At 10.2% G+C, this 21050-nt stretch overlaps 2 protein-coding genes across 3 annotated transcripts in view; one reads left to right on the top strand and one right to left on the bottom strand.

Moving 5' to 3' along the window:
* Positions 1–21050, bottom strand: part of LOC141404970 (uncharacterized) — a 1496028-nt gene that overhangs the window by 523888 nt on the left and 951090 nt on the right. The gene's annotated exons all lie outside the window — the stretch shown is intronic.
* LOC141405075 (uncharacterized) lies at positions 16026–17199 on the top strand. Its single transcript, XM_073989063.1, has 2 exons — positions 16026–16133; positions 16201–17199. The coding sequence occupies exons 1-2, from the start codon at positions 16130–16132 to the stop codon at positions 17064–17066; spliced, it is 870 nt and encodes a 289-aa protein (XP_073845164.1). The 5' UTR covers positions 16026–16129; the 3' UTR covers positions 17067–17199.

The raw sequence follows: 21050 nt of genomic DNA, 5'->3' as shown, positions 1-21050 counted from the left end.
AAAAACTTCTTATAACAAATGTCATCGGAGATGATTTTTCTATAAAAAAGTTATGAGAGAGGACTTTTCCTATTGGAAAGATTCATCGGACGATGACTTTTCTCATAGAATTCCCCCTATGATTCATTGACTTAATTCACAATATGTCGCAAAGTCAGTCAAACATTTATTATCTCTTTCCAGTCGAATAACATGACGCTGTCAATAAGAAAGTATGTTTATGTACTTGAAGATTTGTTTGTCATTCTTGTAAATGAGTCACCCATATAAATATGTACGTATGTATGTGCATTCTTGTAGAATAAGCGATAAGATAAACAATTAACATATTACTAGGAAAAAAAATTTCAATAGAAAAATTATAATTTTATATTTTATATTTTATATTTTATATTTTATATTTTATATTTTATATTTTATATTTTATATTTTATATTTTATATTTTATATTTTATATTTTATATTTTATATTTTATATTTTATATTTTATATTTTATATTTTATATTTTATATTTTATATTTTATATTTTATATTTATATTTTATATTTTATATTTTATATTTTATATTTTATATTTTATATTTTATATTTTATATTTTATATTTTATATTTTATATTTTATATTTTATATTTTATATTTTATATTTTATATTTTATATTTTATATTTTATATTTTTATATTTTATATTTTATATTTTATATTTTATATTTTATATTTTATATTTTATATTTTATATTTTATATTTTATATTTTATATTTTATATTTTATATTTTATATTTTATATTTTATATTTTTAATTTTATATTTTATATTTTATATTTTATATTTATATTTTATATTTTATATTTTATATTTTATATTTTATATTTTATATTTTATATTTATATTTTATATTTTATATTTTATATTTTATATTTTATATTTTATATTTTATATTTTATATTTTATATTTTATATTTTATATTTTATATTTTATATTTTATATTTTATATTTTATATTTTATATTTTATATTTTATATTTTATATTTTATATTTTATATTTTATATTTTATATTTTATATTTTATATTTTATATTTTATATTTTATATTTTATATTTTATATTTTATATTTTATATTTTATATTTTATATTTTATATTTTATATTTTATATTTTATATTTTATATTTTATATTTTATATTTTATATTTTATATTTTATATTTTATATTTTATATTTTATATTTTATATTTTATATTTTATATTTTATATTTTATATTTTATATTTTATATTTTATATTTTATATTTTATATTTTATATTTTATATTTTATATTTTATATTTTATATTTTATATTTTTTATATTTTATATTTTATATTTTATATTTTATATTTTATATTTTATATTTTATATTTTATATTTTATATTTTATATTTTATATTTTATATTTTATATTTTATATTTTATATTTTATATTTTATATTTTATATTTTATATTTTTATATTTTATATTTTATATTTTATATTTTATATTTTATATTTTATATTTATATTTTATATTTTATATTTTATATTTTATATTTTATATTTTATATTTTATATTTTATATTTTATATTTTATATTTTATATTTTATATTTTATATTTTATATTTTATATTTTATATTTTATATTTTATATTTTATATTTTATATTTTATATTTATATTTTATATTTTATATTTTATATTTTATATTTTATATTTTATATTTATATTTTATATTTTATATTTTATATTTTATATTTTATATTTTATATTTTATATTTTATATTTTATATTTTATTTTTATATTTTATATTTTATATTTTATATTTATATTTTATATTTTATATTTATATTTTTATATTTTATATTTTATATTTTATATTTTATATTTTATATTTTATATTTTATATTTTATATTTTATATTTTATATTTTATATTTTATATTTTATATTTTATATTTTATATTTTATATTTTATATTTTATATTTTATATTTTATATTTTATATTTTATATTTATATTTTATATTTTATATTTTATATTTTATATTTTATATTTTATATTTTATATTTTATATTTTATATTTTATATTTTATATTTTATATTTTATATTTTATATTTTATATTTTATATTTTATATTTTATATTTTATATTTTATATTTTATATTTTATATTTTATATTTTATATTTTATATTTTATATTTTATATTTTATATTTTATATTTTATATTTTATATTTTATATTTATATTTTATATTTTATATTTTATATTTTATATTTTATATTTTATATTTTATATTTTATATTTTATATTTTATATTTTATATTTTATATTTTATATTTTATATTTTATATTTTATATTTTATATTTTATATTTTATATTTTATATTTTATATTTTATATTTTATATTTTATATTTTATATTTTATATTTTATATTTTATATTTTATATTTTATATTTTATATTTTATATTTTATATTTTATATTTTATATTTTATATTTATATTTTATATTTTATATTTTATATTTTATATTTTATATTTTATATTTTATATTTATATTTTATATTTTATATTTTATATTTTATATTTTATATTTTATATTTTATATTTTATATTTTATATTTTATATTTTATATTTTATATTTTATATTTTATATTTTATATTTTATATTTTATATTTTATATTTTATATTTTATATTTTATATTTTATATTTTATATTTTATATTTTATATTTTATATTTTATATTTTATATTTTATATTTTATATTTTATATTTTATATTTTATATTTTATATTTTATATTTTATATTTTATATTTTATATTTTATATTTTATATTTTATATTTTATATTTTATATTTTATATTTTATATTTTATATTTTATATTTTATATTTTATATTTTATATTTTATATTTTATATTTTATATTTTATATTTTATATTTTATATTTTATATTTTATATTTTATATTTTATATTTTATATTTTATTTTTTATATTTTATTTTTTATATTTTATATTTTATATTTTATATTTTATATTTTATATTTTATATTTTATATTTTATATTTTATATTTTATATTTTATATTTTATATTTTATATTTTATATTTTATATTTTATATTTTATATTTTATATTTTATATTTTATATTTTATATTTTATATTTTATATTTTATATTTTATATTTTATATTTTATATTTTATATTTTATATTTTATATTTTATATTTTATATTTTATATTTTATATTTTATATTTTATATTTTATATTTTATATTTTATATTTTATATTTTATATTTTATATTTTATATTTTATATTTTATATTTTATATTTTATATTTTATATTTTATATTTTATATTTTATATTTTATATTTTATATTTTATATTTTATATTTTATATTTTATATTTTATATTTTATATTTTATATTTTATATTTTATATTTTATATTTTATATTTTATATTTTATATTTTATATTTTATATTTTATATTTTATATTTTATATTTTATATTTTATTTTATATTTTATTTTTTATATTTTATATTTATATTTTATATTTTATATTTTATATTTTATATTTTATATTTTATATTTTATATTTTATATTTTATATTTTATATTTTATATTTTATATTTTATATTTTATATTTTATATTTTATATTTTATATTTTATATTTTATATTTTATATTTTATATTTTATATTTTATATTTTATATTTTATATTTTATATTTTATATTTTATATTTTATATTTTATATTTTATATTTTATATTTTATATTTTATATTTTATATTTTATATTTTATATTTTATATTTATATTTTATATTTTATATTTTATATTTTATATTTTATATTTTATATTTTATATTTTATATTTTATATTTTATATTTTATATTTATATTTTATATTTTATATTTTATATTTTATATTTTATATTTTATATTTTATATTTTATATTTTATATTTTATATTTTATATTTTATATTTTATATTTTATATTTTATATTTTATATTTTATATTTTATATTTTTATATTTTATATTTTATATTTTATATTTTATATTTTATATTTTATATTTTATATTTTATATTTTATATTTTATATTTTATATTTTATATTTTATATTTTATATTTTATATTTTATATTTTATATTTTATATTTTATATTTTATATTTTATATTTTATATTTTATATTTTATATTTTATATTTTATATTTTATATTTTATATTTTATATTTTATATTTTATATTTTATATTTTATATTTTATATTTTATATTTTATATTTTATATTTTATATTTTATATTTTATATTTTATATTTTATATTTTATATTTTATATTTTATATTTTATATTTTATATTTTATATTTTATATTTATATTTTATATTTTATATTTTATATTTTATATTTTATATTTTATATTTTATATTTTATATTTTATATTTTATATTTTATATTTTATATTTTATATTTTATATTTTATATTTTATATTTTATATTTTATATTTTATATTTTATATTTTATATTTTATATTTTATATTTTATATTTTATATTTTATATTTTATATTTTATATTTTATATTTTATATTTTATATTTTATATTTTATATTTTATATTTTATATTTTTATTTTTATATTTTATATTTTATATTTTATATTTTATATTTTATATTTTATATTTTATATTTTATATTTTATATTTTATATTTTATATTTTATATTTTATATTTTATATTTTATATTTTATATTTATATTTTATATTTTATATTTTATATTTTATATTTTATATTTTATATTTTATATTTTATATTTTATATTTTATATTTTATATTTTATATTTTATATTTTATATTTTATATTTTATATTTTATATTTTATATTTTATATTTTATATTTTATATTTTATATTTTATATTTTATATTTTATATTTTATATTTTATATTTTATATTTTATATTTTATATTTTATATTTTATATTTTATATTTTATATTTTATATTTTATATTTTATATTTTATATTTATATTTTATATTTTATATTTTATATTTTATATTTTATATTTTATATTTTATATTTTATATTTTATATTTTATATTTTATATTTTATATTTTATATTTTATATTTTATATTTTATATTTTATATTTTATATTTTATATTTTATATTTTATATTTTATATTTTATATTTTATATTTTATATTTTATATTTTATATTTTATATTTTATATTTTATATTTTATATTTTATATTTTATATTTTATATTTTATATTTTATATTTTATATTTTATATTTTTTATTTTATATTTTATATTTTATATTTTATATTTTATATTTTATATTTTATATTTTATATTTTATATTTTATATTTTATATTTTATATTTTATATTTTATATTTTATTTTATATTTTATATTTTATATTTTATATTTTATATTTTATATTTTATATTTTATATTTTATATTTTATATTTTATATTTTATATTTTATATTTTATATTTTATATTTTATATTTTATATTTTTATTTTATATTTTATATTTTATATTTTATATTTTATATTTTATATTTTATATTTTATATTTTATATTTTATATTTTATATTTTATATTTTATATTTTATATTTTATATTTTATATTTTATATTTTATATTTTATATTTTATATTTTATATTTTATATTTATATTTTATATTTTATATTTATATTTTATATTTTATATTTTATATTTTATATTTTATATTTTATATTTTATATTTTATATTTTATATTTTATATTTTATATTTTATATTTTATATTTTATATTTTATATTTTATATTTTATATTTTATATTTTATATTTTATATTTTATATTTTATATTTTATATTTTATATTTTATATTTTATATTTTATATTTTATATTTTATATTTTATATTTTATATTTTATATTTTATATTTTATATTTTATATTTTATATTTTATATTTTATATTTTATATTTTATATTTTATATTTATATTTTATATTTTATATTTTATATTTTATATTTTATATTTTATATTTTATATTTTATATTTTATATTTTATATTTTATATTTTATATTTTATATTTTATATTTTATATTTTATATTTTATATTTTATATTTTATATTTTATATTTTATATTTTATATTTTATATTTTTTTTATATTTTATATTTTATATTTTATATTTTATATTTTATATTTTATATTTTATATTTTATATTTTATATTTTATATTTTATATTTATATTTTATATTTTATATTTTATATTTTATATTTTATATTTTATATTTTATATTTTATATTTTATATTTTATATTTTATATTTTATATTTTATATTTTATATTTATATTTTATATTTTATATTTTATATTTTATATTTTATATTTTATATTTATATTTTATATTTTATATTTTATATTTTATATTTTATATTTTATATTTTATATTTTATATTTTATATTTTATATTTTATATTTTATATTTTATATTTTATATTTTATATTTTATATTTTATATTTTATATTTATATTTTATTATTTTATATTTTATATTTTATATTTTATATTTTATATTTTATATTTTATATTTTATATTTTATATTTTATATTTTATATTTTATATTTTATATTTTATATTTTATATTTTATATTTTATATTTTATATTTTATATTTTATATTTTATATTTTATATTTTATATTTTATATTTTATATTTTATATTTTATATTTTATATTTTATATTTTATATTTTATATTTTATATTTTATATTTTATATTTTATATTTTATATTTTATATTTTATATTTTATATTTTATATTTTATATTTTATATTTTATATTTTATATTTTATATTTTATATTTTATATTTTATATTTTATATTTTATATTTTATATTTTATATTTTATATTTTATATTTTATATTTTATATTTTATATTTTATATTTTATATTTTATATTTTATATTTTATATTTTATATTTTATATTTTATATTTATATTTTATATTTTATATTTTATATTTTATATTTTATATTTTATATTTTATATTTTATATTTTATATTTTATATTTTATATTTTATATTTTATATTTTATATTTTATATTTTATATTTTATATTTTATATTTTATATTTTATATTTTATATTTTATATTTTATATTTTATATTTTATATTTTATATTTTATATTTTATATTTTATATTTTATATTTTATATTTTATATTTTATATTTTATATTTTATATTTTATATTTTATATTTTATATTTTATATTTTATATTTTATATTTTATATTTTATATTTTATATTTTATATTTTATATTTTATATTTTATATTTTATATTTTATATTTTATATTTTATATTTTATATTTTATATTTTATATTTTATATTTTATATTTTATATTTTATATTTTATATTTTATATTTTATATTTTATATTTTATATTTTATATTTTATATTTTATATTTTATATTTTATATTTTATATTTTATATTTTATATTTTATATTTGATATTTTATATTTTATATTTTATATTTTATATTTTATATTTTATATTTTATATTTTATATTTTATATTTTATATTTTATATTTTATATTTTATATTTTATATTTTATATTTTATATTTTATATTTTATATTTTATATTTTATATTTTATATTTTATATTTTATATTTTATATTTTATATTTTATTTTATATTTTATATTTTATATTTTATATTTTATATTTTATATTTTATATTTTATATTTTATATTTTATATTTTATATTTTATATTTTATATTTTATATTTTATATTTTATATTTTATATTTTATATTTTATATTTTATATTTTTATTTTATATTTTATATTTTATATTTTATATTTTATATTTTATATTTTATATTTTATATTTTATATTTTATATTTTATATTTTATATTTTATATTTTATATTTTATATTTTATATTTTATATTTTATATTTTATATTTTATATTTTATATTTTATATTTTATATTTTATATTTTATATTTTATTTTTATATTTTATATTTTATATTTTATATTTTATATTTTATATTTTATATTTTATATTTTATATTTTATATTTTATATTTTATATTTTATATTTTATATTTTATATTTTATATTTTATATTTTATATTTTTATTTTATATTTTATATTTTATATTTTATATTTTATATTTTATTTTTTTTATATTTTATATTTTATATTTTATATTTTATATTTTATATTTTATATTTTATATTTTATATTTTATATTTTATATTTTATATTTTATATTTTATATTTTATATTTTATATTTTATATTTTATATTTTATATTTTATATTTTATATTTTTATATTTTATATTTTATATTTTATATTTTATATTTTATATTTTATATTTTATATTTTATATTTTATATTTTATATTTTATATTTATATTTTATATTTTATATTTTATATTTTATATTTTATATTTTATATTTTATATTTTATATTTTATATTTTATATTTTATATTTTATTTTTTATTTTATATTTTATATTTTATATTTTATATTTTATATTTTATATTTTATTTTTTATATTTTATATTTTATATTTTATATTTTATATTTTATATTTTATATTTTATATTTTTATTTTATATTTTATATTTTATATTTTATATTTTATATTTTATATTTTATATTTTATATTTTATATTTTATATTTTATATTTTATATTTTATATTTTATATTTTATATTTTATATTTTATATTTTATATTTTATATTTTATATTTTATATTTTATATTTTATATTTTATATTTTATATTTTATATTTTATATTTTATATTTTATATTTTATATTTTATATTTTATATTTTATATTTTATATTTTATATTTTATATTTTATATTTTATATTTTATATTTTATATTTTATATTTTATATTTTATATTTTATATTTTATATTTTATATTTTATATTTTATATTTTTATTTTATATTTTATATTTTATATTTTATATTTTATATTTATATTTTATATTTTATATTTTATATTTTATATTTTATATTTTATATTTTATATTTTATATTTTATATTTATATTTTATATTTTATATTTTATATTTTATTTTTATATTTTATATTTTATATTTTTATTTTATTTTATATTTTATATTTTATATTTTATATTTTATATTTTTATATTTTATATTTTATATTTTATATTTTATATTTTATATTTTATATTTTATATTTTATATTTTATATTTTATATTTTATATTTTATATTTTATATTTTATATTTTATATTTTATATTTTATATTTTATATTTTATATTTTATATTTTATATTTTATATTTTATATTTATATTTTTATTTATATTTTATATTTTATATTTTTATATTTTATATTTTATATTTTATATTTTATATTTTATATTTTATTTTATATTTTATATTTTATATTTTATATTTTATATTTTATATTTTATATTTTATATTTTATATTTTATATTTTATATTTATATTTTATATTTTATATTTTATATTTTATATTTTATATTTTATATTTATATTTTATATTTTATATTTTATATTTTATATTTATATTTTATATTTATTATTTTATATTTTATATTTTATATTTTATATTTTATATTTTATATTTTATATTTTATATTTTATATTTTATATTTTATATTTTATATTTTATATTTTATATTTTATATTTTATATTTTATATTTTATATTTTATATTTTATATTTTATATTTTATATTTTATATTTTATATTTTATATTTTATATTTTATATTTTATATTTTATATTTTATATTTATATTTTATATTTTATATTTTATATTTTATATTTTATATTTTATATTTTATATTTTATATTTTATATTTTATATTTTATATTTTATATTTTATATTTTATATTTTATATTTTATATTTTATATTTTATATTTATATTTTATATTTTTATATTTTATATTTTATATTTTATATTTTATATTTTATATTTTATATTTTATATTTTATATTTTATATTTTATATTTTATATTTTATATTTTATATTTTATATTTTATATTTTATATTTTATATTTTATATTTTATATTTTATATTTTATATTTTATATTTTATATTTTATATTTTATATTTTATATTTTATATTTTATATTTTATATTTTATATTTTATATTTTATATTTTATATTTTATATTTTATATTTTATATTTTATATTTTTATATTTTATATTTTATATTTTATATTTTATATTTTATATTTTATATTTTATATTTTATATTTTATATTTTATATTTTATATTTTATATTTTATATTTTATATTTTATATTTTATATTTTATATTTTATATTTTATATTTTATATTTTATATTTTATATTTTATATTTTATATTTTATATTTTATATTTTATATTTTATATTTTATATTTTATATTTTATATTTTATATTTTATATTTTATATTTTATATTTTATATTTTATATTTTATATTTTATATTTTATATTTTATATTTTATATTTTATATTTTATATTTTATATTTTATATTTTATTATTTTATATTTTATATTTTATATTTTATATTTTATATTTTATATTTTATATTTTATATTTTATATTTTATATTTTATATTTTATATTTTTATATTTTATATTTTATATTTTATATTTTATATTTTATATTTATATTTTATATTTTATATTTTATATTTTATATTTTATATATTTATATTTTATATTTTATATTTTATATTTTATATTTTATATTTTATATTTTATATTTTATATTTTATATTTTATATTTTATATTTTATATTTTATATTTTATATTTTATATTTTATATTTTATATTTTATATTTTATATTTTATATTTTATATTTTATATTTTATATTTTATATTTTATATTTTATATTTTATATTTTATATTTTTATTTTATATTTTATATTTTATATTTTATATTTTATATTTTATATTTTATATTTTATATTTTATATTTTATATTTTATATTTTATATTTTATATTTTATATTTTATATTTTATATTTTATATTTTATATTTTATATTTTATATTTTATATTTTATATTTTATATTTTATATTTTATATTTTATATTTTATATTTTATATTTTATATTTTATATTTTATATTTTATATTTATATTTTATATTTTATATTTTATATTTTATATTTTATATTTTATATTTTATATTTTATATTTTATATTTTATATTTTATATTTTATATTTTATATTTTATATTTTATATTTTATATTTTATATTTTATATTTTATATTTTATATTTTATATTTTATATTTTATATTTTATATTTTATATTTTATATTTTATATTTTATATTTTATATTTTATATTTTATATTTTATATTTTATATTTTTATTTTTATTTTTATATTTTATATTTTATATTTTATATTTTATATTTTATATTTATATTTTATATTTTATATTTTATATTTTATATTTTATATTTTATATTTTATATTTTATATTTTATATTTTATTATTATATTTTTATATTTTATATTTTATATTTTATATTTTATATTTTATATTTTATATTTTATATTTTATATTTTATATTTTATATTTTATATTTTATATTTTTATATTTTATATTTTATATTTTATATTTTATATTTTATATTTTATATTTTATATTTTATATTTTATATTTTTATATTTTATATTTTATATTTTATTTTTATATTTTATATTTTATATTTTATATTTTATATTTTTATATTTTATATTTTATATTTTATATTTAATATTTTATATTTTATATTTTATATTTTATATTTTATATTTTTATTTTATATTTTATATTTTATATTTTATATTTTATATTTTATATTTTATATTTTATATTTTATATTTTATATTTTATATTTTATATTTTATATTTTATATTTTTATATTTTTATATTTTATATTTTATATTTTATATTTTATATTTTATATTTTATATTTTATATTTTATATTTTATATTTTATATTTTATATTTTATATTTTATATTTTATATTTATATTTTATATTTTATATTTTATATTTTATATTTTATATTTTTATATTTTATTATTTTTTTATATTTATATTTTATATTTTATATTTTATATTTTATATTTATATTTTATATTTTATATTTTATATTTTATATTTTATATTTTATATTTTATATTTATATTTTATATTTTTATATTTTATATTTTATATTTTATATTTTATATTTTATATTTTATATTTTATATTTTATATTTTATATTTTATATTTTATATTTTATATTTTATATTTTATATTTTATATTTTATATTTTATATTTTATATTTTATATTTTATATTTTATATTTTATATTTATATTTTATATTTTATATTTTATATTTATATTTTATATTTTATATTTTATATTTTATATTTTATATTTTTATATTTATATTTTATATTTATATTTTATATTTTATATTTTATATTTTTATATTTTATATTTTATATTTTATATTTTATATTTTATATTTTATATTTTATTTTTATATTTTATATTTTATTTATTTTTATATTTTATATTTTATATTTTATATTTTATATTTTATATTTTATATTTTATATTTTATATTTATATTTTATATTTTATATTTTATATTTTATATTTTATATTTTATATTTTATATTTTATATTTTATATTTTATATTTTATATTTTATATTTTATATTTTATATTTTATATTTTATATTTTATATTTTATATTTTATATTTTATATTTTATATTTTATATTTTATATTTTATATTTTATATTTTATATTTTATATTTTATATTTTATATTTTATATTTTATATTTTATATTTTATATTTTATATTTTATATTTTATATTTTATATTTTATATTTTATATTTTATATTTTATATTTTATATTTTATATTTTATATTTTATATTTTATATTTTATATTTTATATTTTATATTTTATATTTTATATTTTATATTTTATATTATATTTTATATTTTATATTTTATATTTTATATTTTATATTTTATATTTTATATTTTATATTTTATATTTTATATTTTATATTTTATATTTTATATTTTATATTTTATATTTTATATTTTATATTTTATATTTTATATTTTATATTTTATATTTTATATTTTATATTTTATATTTTATATTTTATATTTTATATTTTATATTTTATATTTTATATTTTATATTTTATATTTTATATTTTATATTTTATATTTTATATTTTATATTTTATATTTTATATTTTATATTTTATATTTTATATTTTATATTTTATATTTTATATTTTATATTTTATATTTTATATTTTATATTTTATATTTTATATTTTATATTTTATATTTTATATTTTATATTTTATATTTTATATTTTATATTTTATATTTTATATTTTATATTTTATATTTTATATTTTATATTTTATATTTTATATTTTATATTTTATATTTTATATTTTATATTTTATATTTTATATTTTATATTTTATATTTTATATTTTATATTTTATATTTTATATTTTATATTTTATATTTTATATTTTATATTTTATATTTTATATTTTATATTTTATATTTTATATTTTATATTTTATATTTTATATTTTATATTTTATATTTTATATTTTATATTTTATATTTTATATTTTATATTTTATATTTTATATTTTATATTTTATATTTTATATTTTATATTTTATATTTTATATTTTATATTTTATATTTTATATTTTATATTTTATATTTTATATTTTATATTTTATATTTTATATTTTATATTTTATATTTTATATTTTATATTTTATATTTTATATTTTATATTTATATTTTATATTTTATATTTTATATTTTATATTTTATATTTTATATTTTATATTTTATATTTTATATTTTATATTTTATATTTTATATTTTATATTTTATATTTTATATTTTATATTTTATATTTTATATTTTATATTTTATATTTTATATTTTATATTTTATATTTTATATTTTATATTTTATATTTTATATTTTATATTTTATATTTTATATTTTATATTTTATATTTTATATTTTATATTTTATATTTTATATTTTATATTTTATATTTTATATTTTATATTTTATATTTTATATTTTATATTTTATATTTTATATTTTATATTTTATATTTTATATTTTATATTTTATATTTTATATTTTATATTTTATATTTTATATTTTATATTTTATATTTTATATTTTATATTTTATATTTTATATTTTATATTTTATATTTTATATTTTATATTTTATATTTTATATTTTATATTTTATATTTTATATTTTATATTTTATATTTTATATTTTATATTTTATATTTTATATTTTATATTTTATATTTTATATTTTATATTTTATATTTTATATTTTATATTTTATATTTTATATTTTATATTTTATATTTTATATTTTATATTTTATATTTTATATTTTATATTTTATATTTTATATTTTATATTTTATATTTTATATTTTATATTTTATATTTTATATTTTATATTTTATATTTTATATTTTATATTTTATATTTTATATTTTATATTTTATATTTTATATTTTATATTTTATATTTTATATTTTATATTTTATATTTTATATTTTATATTTTATATTTTATATTTTATATTTTATATTTTATATTTTATATTTTATATTTTATATTTTATATTTTATATTTTATATTTTATATTTTATATTTTATATTTTATATTTTATATTTTATATTTTATATTTTATATTTTATATTTTATATTTTATATTTTATATTTTATATTTTATATTTTATATTTTATATTTTATATTTTATATTTTATATTTTATATTTTATATTTTATATTTTATATTTTATATTTTATATTTTATATTTTATATTTTATATTTTATATTTTATATTTTATATTTTATATTTTATATTTTATATTTTATATTTTATATTTTATATTTTATATTTTATATTTTATATTTTATATTTTATATTTTATATTTTATATTTTATATTTTATATTTTATATTTTATATTTTATATTTTATATTTTATATTTTATATTTTATATTTTATATTTTATATTTTATATTTTATATTTTATATTTTATATTTTATATTTTATATTTTATATTTTATATTTTATATTTTATATTTTATATTTTATATTTTATATTTTATATTTTATATTTTATATTTTATATTTTATATTTTATATTTTATATTTTATATTTTATATTTTATATTTTATATTTTATATTTTATATTTTATATTTTATATTTTATATTTTATATTTTATATTTTATATTTTATATTTTATATTTTATATTTTATATTTTATATTTTATATTTTATATTTTATATTTTATATTTTATATTTTATATTTTATATTTTATATTTTATATTTTATATTTTATATTTTATATTTTATATTTTATATTTTATATTTTATATTTTTATATTTTATATTTTATATTTTATATTTTATATTTTATATTTTATATTTTACATTTTATATTTTATGTTTTAACCTAACTACAATTCCACAAATCATAGTAGAACTGTAGTACAGTGTGCCACATTTAGGGTTTGTCTAGGAGCAAAATTCGCAGATTGCGGTCCTTAAATTTGGATCCCCACGTGTATCGGCTGTTATGAATAGTTCAGGTCAGTGTCTGCTTGATAATCACGAACACCATTGCTCATGAGTTAGACACTGACTTGTCTTTCGTTTGCATATCACCCGCATATAGAAGACCACACCACATACGGAAATAAATAAAACTTATTAAATTTATTACAAAGAAATCTTACGCATTCCACCACAATCAAAAGGTATTTTAATTCAATTTTTTTGTAATTTCCAATGGCATTGCGGCATTGCATGCAGTATTCGAAATGACTCGAGTTATTATTTCCAACCTTTCACAGGGTATTTAAAGCCCTTTTGTGTTCATTGGCCATGCATTACAGTTTGAGCTTTTAAACTATAAGACTCCAATTTACAAGCACTTGAGCAATGGGTAAGAAATCTGAAGTCTTTGGATTGTTAAGAATTATTTATTAAAATCGTATTTTCCCTCTTGGCAGCTGATATCTGGATTGGCTCTACCGCACATAGCTCCTTACCATCATTCACCGTTGTTGGTGGTTATGATACTGATAAAGAGACAATATTTGTGGGTCGAGCCGAACACAATGGTGAAGTATTGGCTGCCAAAGTTATACCCACCAAAGGATGCGCCTATGTTGCCTGGGGTGGCCAAGAACATGCGAAACATCACTACGAAGTGTTAAAAGGACCCGGCTATTGTTGGGTACAACGTGAATATGGTCTGGTGCCACCAAATGCCGTTATAACCGGTTATAGCAGTGACGGTGAACCGCTGTATATTGGCCGCGGTCATCATTGCGGTAGTCTGAGTGTGGGTAAAGTTCATCCGTCACATGGTTGCCTTTACATCCCATATGCTGGCCAAGAAATTCGATTGGATCAATATGAAATTTTGGTACGTGAACCCCGTGATACATGGGTGTCATCAAATTTAGAATATGCTCCAGCAAATGCTGTAGTTGCTGGTCACGACAGCGATGGTAGCGTTATTTATGTTGGTCGTGCCGAACACAATGGCCTAATGTTACCAGCTAAATTTATTCCCGATCGTTGTGAAGCCTATGTGGCCAGTGAGGGTAATGAAATTCGCAAATCCAATATAGAAGTGTTGTTGGGTCCCACATATAGCTGGGCTCAGGTGTATAATGGTCATATTCCAGCAAATGCTGTGCATTCGGGTTATACGGAAAGCGGTGAGCCCATGTACATTGGTAGAGCTAAACACTGTGGAAGCGTAACACCCGGTTTGGTATTGCCAGAAAGTTACAGCATCCTTATACCCTATGCTGGGCGAGAAGTTTGTGTTGGATCTTGTGAAATTTTGCTAAGAAATTCGTTGTGAAATGGGGAAATTTTGCTGACAAATTGGGGAGAGAAAAAATAATAATGAATATGAAGAAGAAGAAATAATGGTAGAAATAAAAATTAATAATTTTTAATTAAAAATTATAAAAATAAAAAATAAATGTTGGATATGAAGAAGAAATATTTGTTGGTTTGGGTAAGTCACCTATGATGGTCTTCTTACAAAGACCAGTGGGTCTTGATACAGATGACTGAACATCTTATTACAGAAGACCATAATGTGGTCGCACAGAAGAGGAGAAGGAGGAGAAAGTATTCACACAGAGGAAAGAAGGTATTTTTACAGAAGACCCAAATGCATTCCTAGACCTAGACCGATATTGACCATTTTTTGCACGGAGGTATTTAGTATACTGAGAACTCAAAATGCCAAACTACAGCCAAATCAGTTGGAAATTTTCGCTAAAATTGTCAAAATACCGAAAACCTGAGGGTACATTTATATGGGGGCTATACCTAAACATGGACCTATATTGAATATTTTTTTCAAGGAGGTAGTTTATTCACTCAGAACTCAAAATGCAAAATAACATCCAAATCGGTTGGTAAATTTGGCAAAAATCGTCAAAATACCAAAAATCGGGCGGTACCTTTCTATGGGAGCTATACCCAAATATGGACCTACATCCAATAAAAATGGCTTTCTATCTTTTTGGCTTGTTATAAACCTACGTTTAAAATTTGGAGGCGGTAGCTCGATTAGAACTTTTTTGGCACTCTTTTGCATACAAGTGGGACCACTGTGCGCTAGTTCGGTTAAAAATTTGAACTAAAATCCCCAAAATGCCAAAAATTGAGAGGAACCGTTCTATGGGGGCTATACCAAAACAGAGACCTCTGGTGACAATTTTTGGTAGGGACGTCTTGTCACCACTGGCAACCTCAAATGTCAAATTATAGATAGTTCGGTCAAAAATTGTAGCTTAAATCCTCAAAATACCGAAAATCAGGATATACCGTTATATGGGGGCGACACTACAACATGAACCTATGTTGAAGATTTTTGGTGGAGATGTTTTGTGACCACTGGGAACTTCAAATGCTAAATAGCAGGTAGTTTGGTCAACAAATGTAGCTAAAATCCCCAAAATTCCGAAAATCGGTAGGTACCGTTATATGGGGGCTATACCTATACCTGGACCTATATTGACAATGTTGGGTGGAGATATTTTGTGACCATTGGAAATATCGGTCAAAAAATGTAGCTAAAATCCTCAAGATACAGAAATCGGGAGGTACCGTTTTATGGCGGCTATACCAAAACATGGACCTATGCTGCCAGTTTTTTGTGGATATGTTTTGTGATGACCAGGAAACTCAACTATCAAATTACAGACAGTTCGGTCCCAAATTGTAGTTAAAATCTTTCAAATACCGAAAATCGGGACGTACCGTTATATGGGGGCTAAACCAAAACGTGGACCTATGTTGATGGTTTTTGGTGGAGATGTTTTGTGACCAATGGGAACCTCAAATGTTAAATTGCAGGTAGTTCGGTCAAAAAATGTAGCTAAAATCCCTAAAATACCGAAAATCGGGATGTATCGTTATATAGGGGCTATACCAAAACGTGGGCCGGCATAGCCCATCTTCGAACTTGACTTGCCCATGGAAAAAAGATACTCGGGTGCAAAAATATAGCGCTCTAGCTCATTTATTGTGGACGCTAGAGTGATAACAATAGACGGACAGACGGACATGGCTTTGTCGACTCAGAATTTTGTCCTGAACAAGAATATACAAACTTTGTAGGGTCTCATATCACTACTTCAATGCGTTACAAACGGAAAAACAAACCAGGGACGTACGCAGGATTTCATTTGGGGGTGGGGTGTGGGAGCGGTTACCTTGACCAAAAATCATGAAATTTTAAAATGTTGGGTAGGGTTACGTAACGCTATTTTAAAGGTTGTCAGTTGAGTTTTAATTCATAATTGAGACAAATTATATAAAATCAATAGAGAAAGAGTTCACAATACTAAAGAAACAATTTTGAAATTTGGTACTGAGTAATATATGTATATTATGCATTACTTCTTGGATATTTTGAATTGGAAATGATACATATAAGACCACATTTGGTATTGTTATCCGTATTTTTAAGTTATTAACCACATATGCTCACATTTTGGTACATCCACATTCGCTCTTAATTGGCACATTTGCATTTAATTTGCATTTTGGTTTCTTATTTCCGCAGAGAATTGCCACTGCTTTCGCTATTGCAAGATTTTCAGTAACCGAACATCTTACCTTAATTTCTAAGAATATCAGCTGTTGTGTGGATTTTGGGATACCTTTGGTTGGAGATCGTCCGTGCTGAAAGTGATTAAAATAGATCCACGTTTTAATGCTTATCGAGATATCGCCCTTTAATTTCAGTCCCATGTTTCAAAAAGTTTTTAGTTGGATAAATCTTTGACCTCCATAAATTACGTCTTATAAACTTTTTAATTGGAATTTGGTATGCTGTAATATGTCAAGGTATTTTATGAAATTTTAAATTATTTATCTGAATAGACACTAAACGACTTCTATGAATTAAACATCTGCAAAAAGAAGAATAACTCGATTCGGCGAGTGCACATTGGAATTGTATCGAATAATTCCAATCGAATTCCCATCTACTACTATTGTGTCGATAACCTAAGAAAATATTATTTATGTCAGAAAACGCAAAAAACATTCCTTCTTTAACCGGAGTGATTAAGTCCGTGAATTCCAAAAAAAGGAGGGGTTTGCAATTTTGGCCATTAAGAACCGTTTCTACAGAGTTCGTATATTATAACGGAAATTTGACCTTGACAATTTTGACCTTGAAGATGAGGTTGATGGATTTAATGTGTTCACAATTATTATTCTTTACGACGAGTGAATCCAAATTCTTGGCGGTTGGTTTAGTGGATATAGTCCTCTGGAGGCCTATAACCGCGAAAGTTGATAAGAAAGGGAAAAACGGCGAGACACGTGTCTTCTTATTTTTGGTCTTCTATCACGCTGCGATGTCAGAATATGGTTAATAATTTTCCTGTCGCATAGTGTTATATTTTGGAAAACCGTATCAGTCGGCTTTGCCGCCTCTGTGGATTGACACGTTTTCTATCGACAGATCGAAATTCGTCTTCACAGCAAATATATTTTTCTCCAAAATTTTTATTCTGGGAGTTTCCAGAATTTTGTGGCCTTTTTAACGATTGTGGACGTTATAAATAAATGCTTACGTCTTTCTAATAAAATTAACTTGGATTAAAGCACTAAAGGATTTAACTTGTGCGGAAAATGTTTCTAAAGGAATGTACCCAGTTAGCCATTAAACAAGTAGATTTCATTATGAGAGTCATTCCTACCAATAGTAATCGCGCCCACCAGCCATATTAGTTGGTAGAGTTGTACAATCTAGTTCATTTGAAAGATCTAGTTCAATAGTTCAGCTCTTTTAACTGAAACAGTTCAGTAATCTAGTTCATAGTTCACTATCCGGTTCATTCATTCGGATCATAATCGCTCAATCAAACGCATACATACACCAAATAGAAACAAACAATAGCAAAAATCGTATGTTGTGTGTGTGTAGAAACTGTCAATGCGAAAAAGCTTTGTGCGTGTGTGTTTATTTTTATTTTTTTCTATCCAGAACAAGGCACATTCAATATGGGAATATGTGGAATTTGTTGTGTTTTTGAAGAAATCTTCACTTTCGAACAGCTATTCATTGTACCTTGATCCAAAACGTAAACAAACTCATCACATTACGAAGCCATCACTTAACACTGACGACGGCGTAACTTTATGCATATGTGAACGACATGTTGAACTAGATTGTGAATCGTTCGTTCGTTGATCGTACGGTCGCTGACTGATTACAGTTCAGTGAACTATTAAACTATAATGAACTATATCGACTGATCTAGTTCATACGCTCTATTCAATGAATCGTTCAATTGAACTAGTTCGTTCATGA

The sequence above is a fragment of the Musca autumnalis genome, unplaced genomic scaffold (genome assembly GCF_047663935.1).
Source record: "Musca autumnalis isolate F117 unplaced genomic scaffold, ASM4766393v1 scaffold_5, whole genome shotgun sequence".
In the NCBI taxonomy this organism is placed as follows: Eukaryota; Metazoa; Arthropoda; class Insecta; order Diptera; family Muscidae; genus Musca; species Musca autumnalis.
This window is presented reverse-complemented; position numbering and strand designations above follow the sequence as displayed.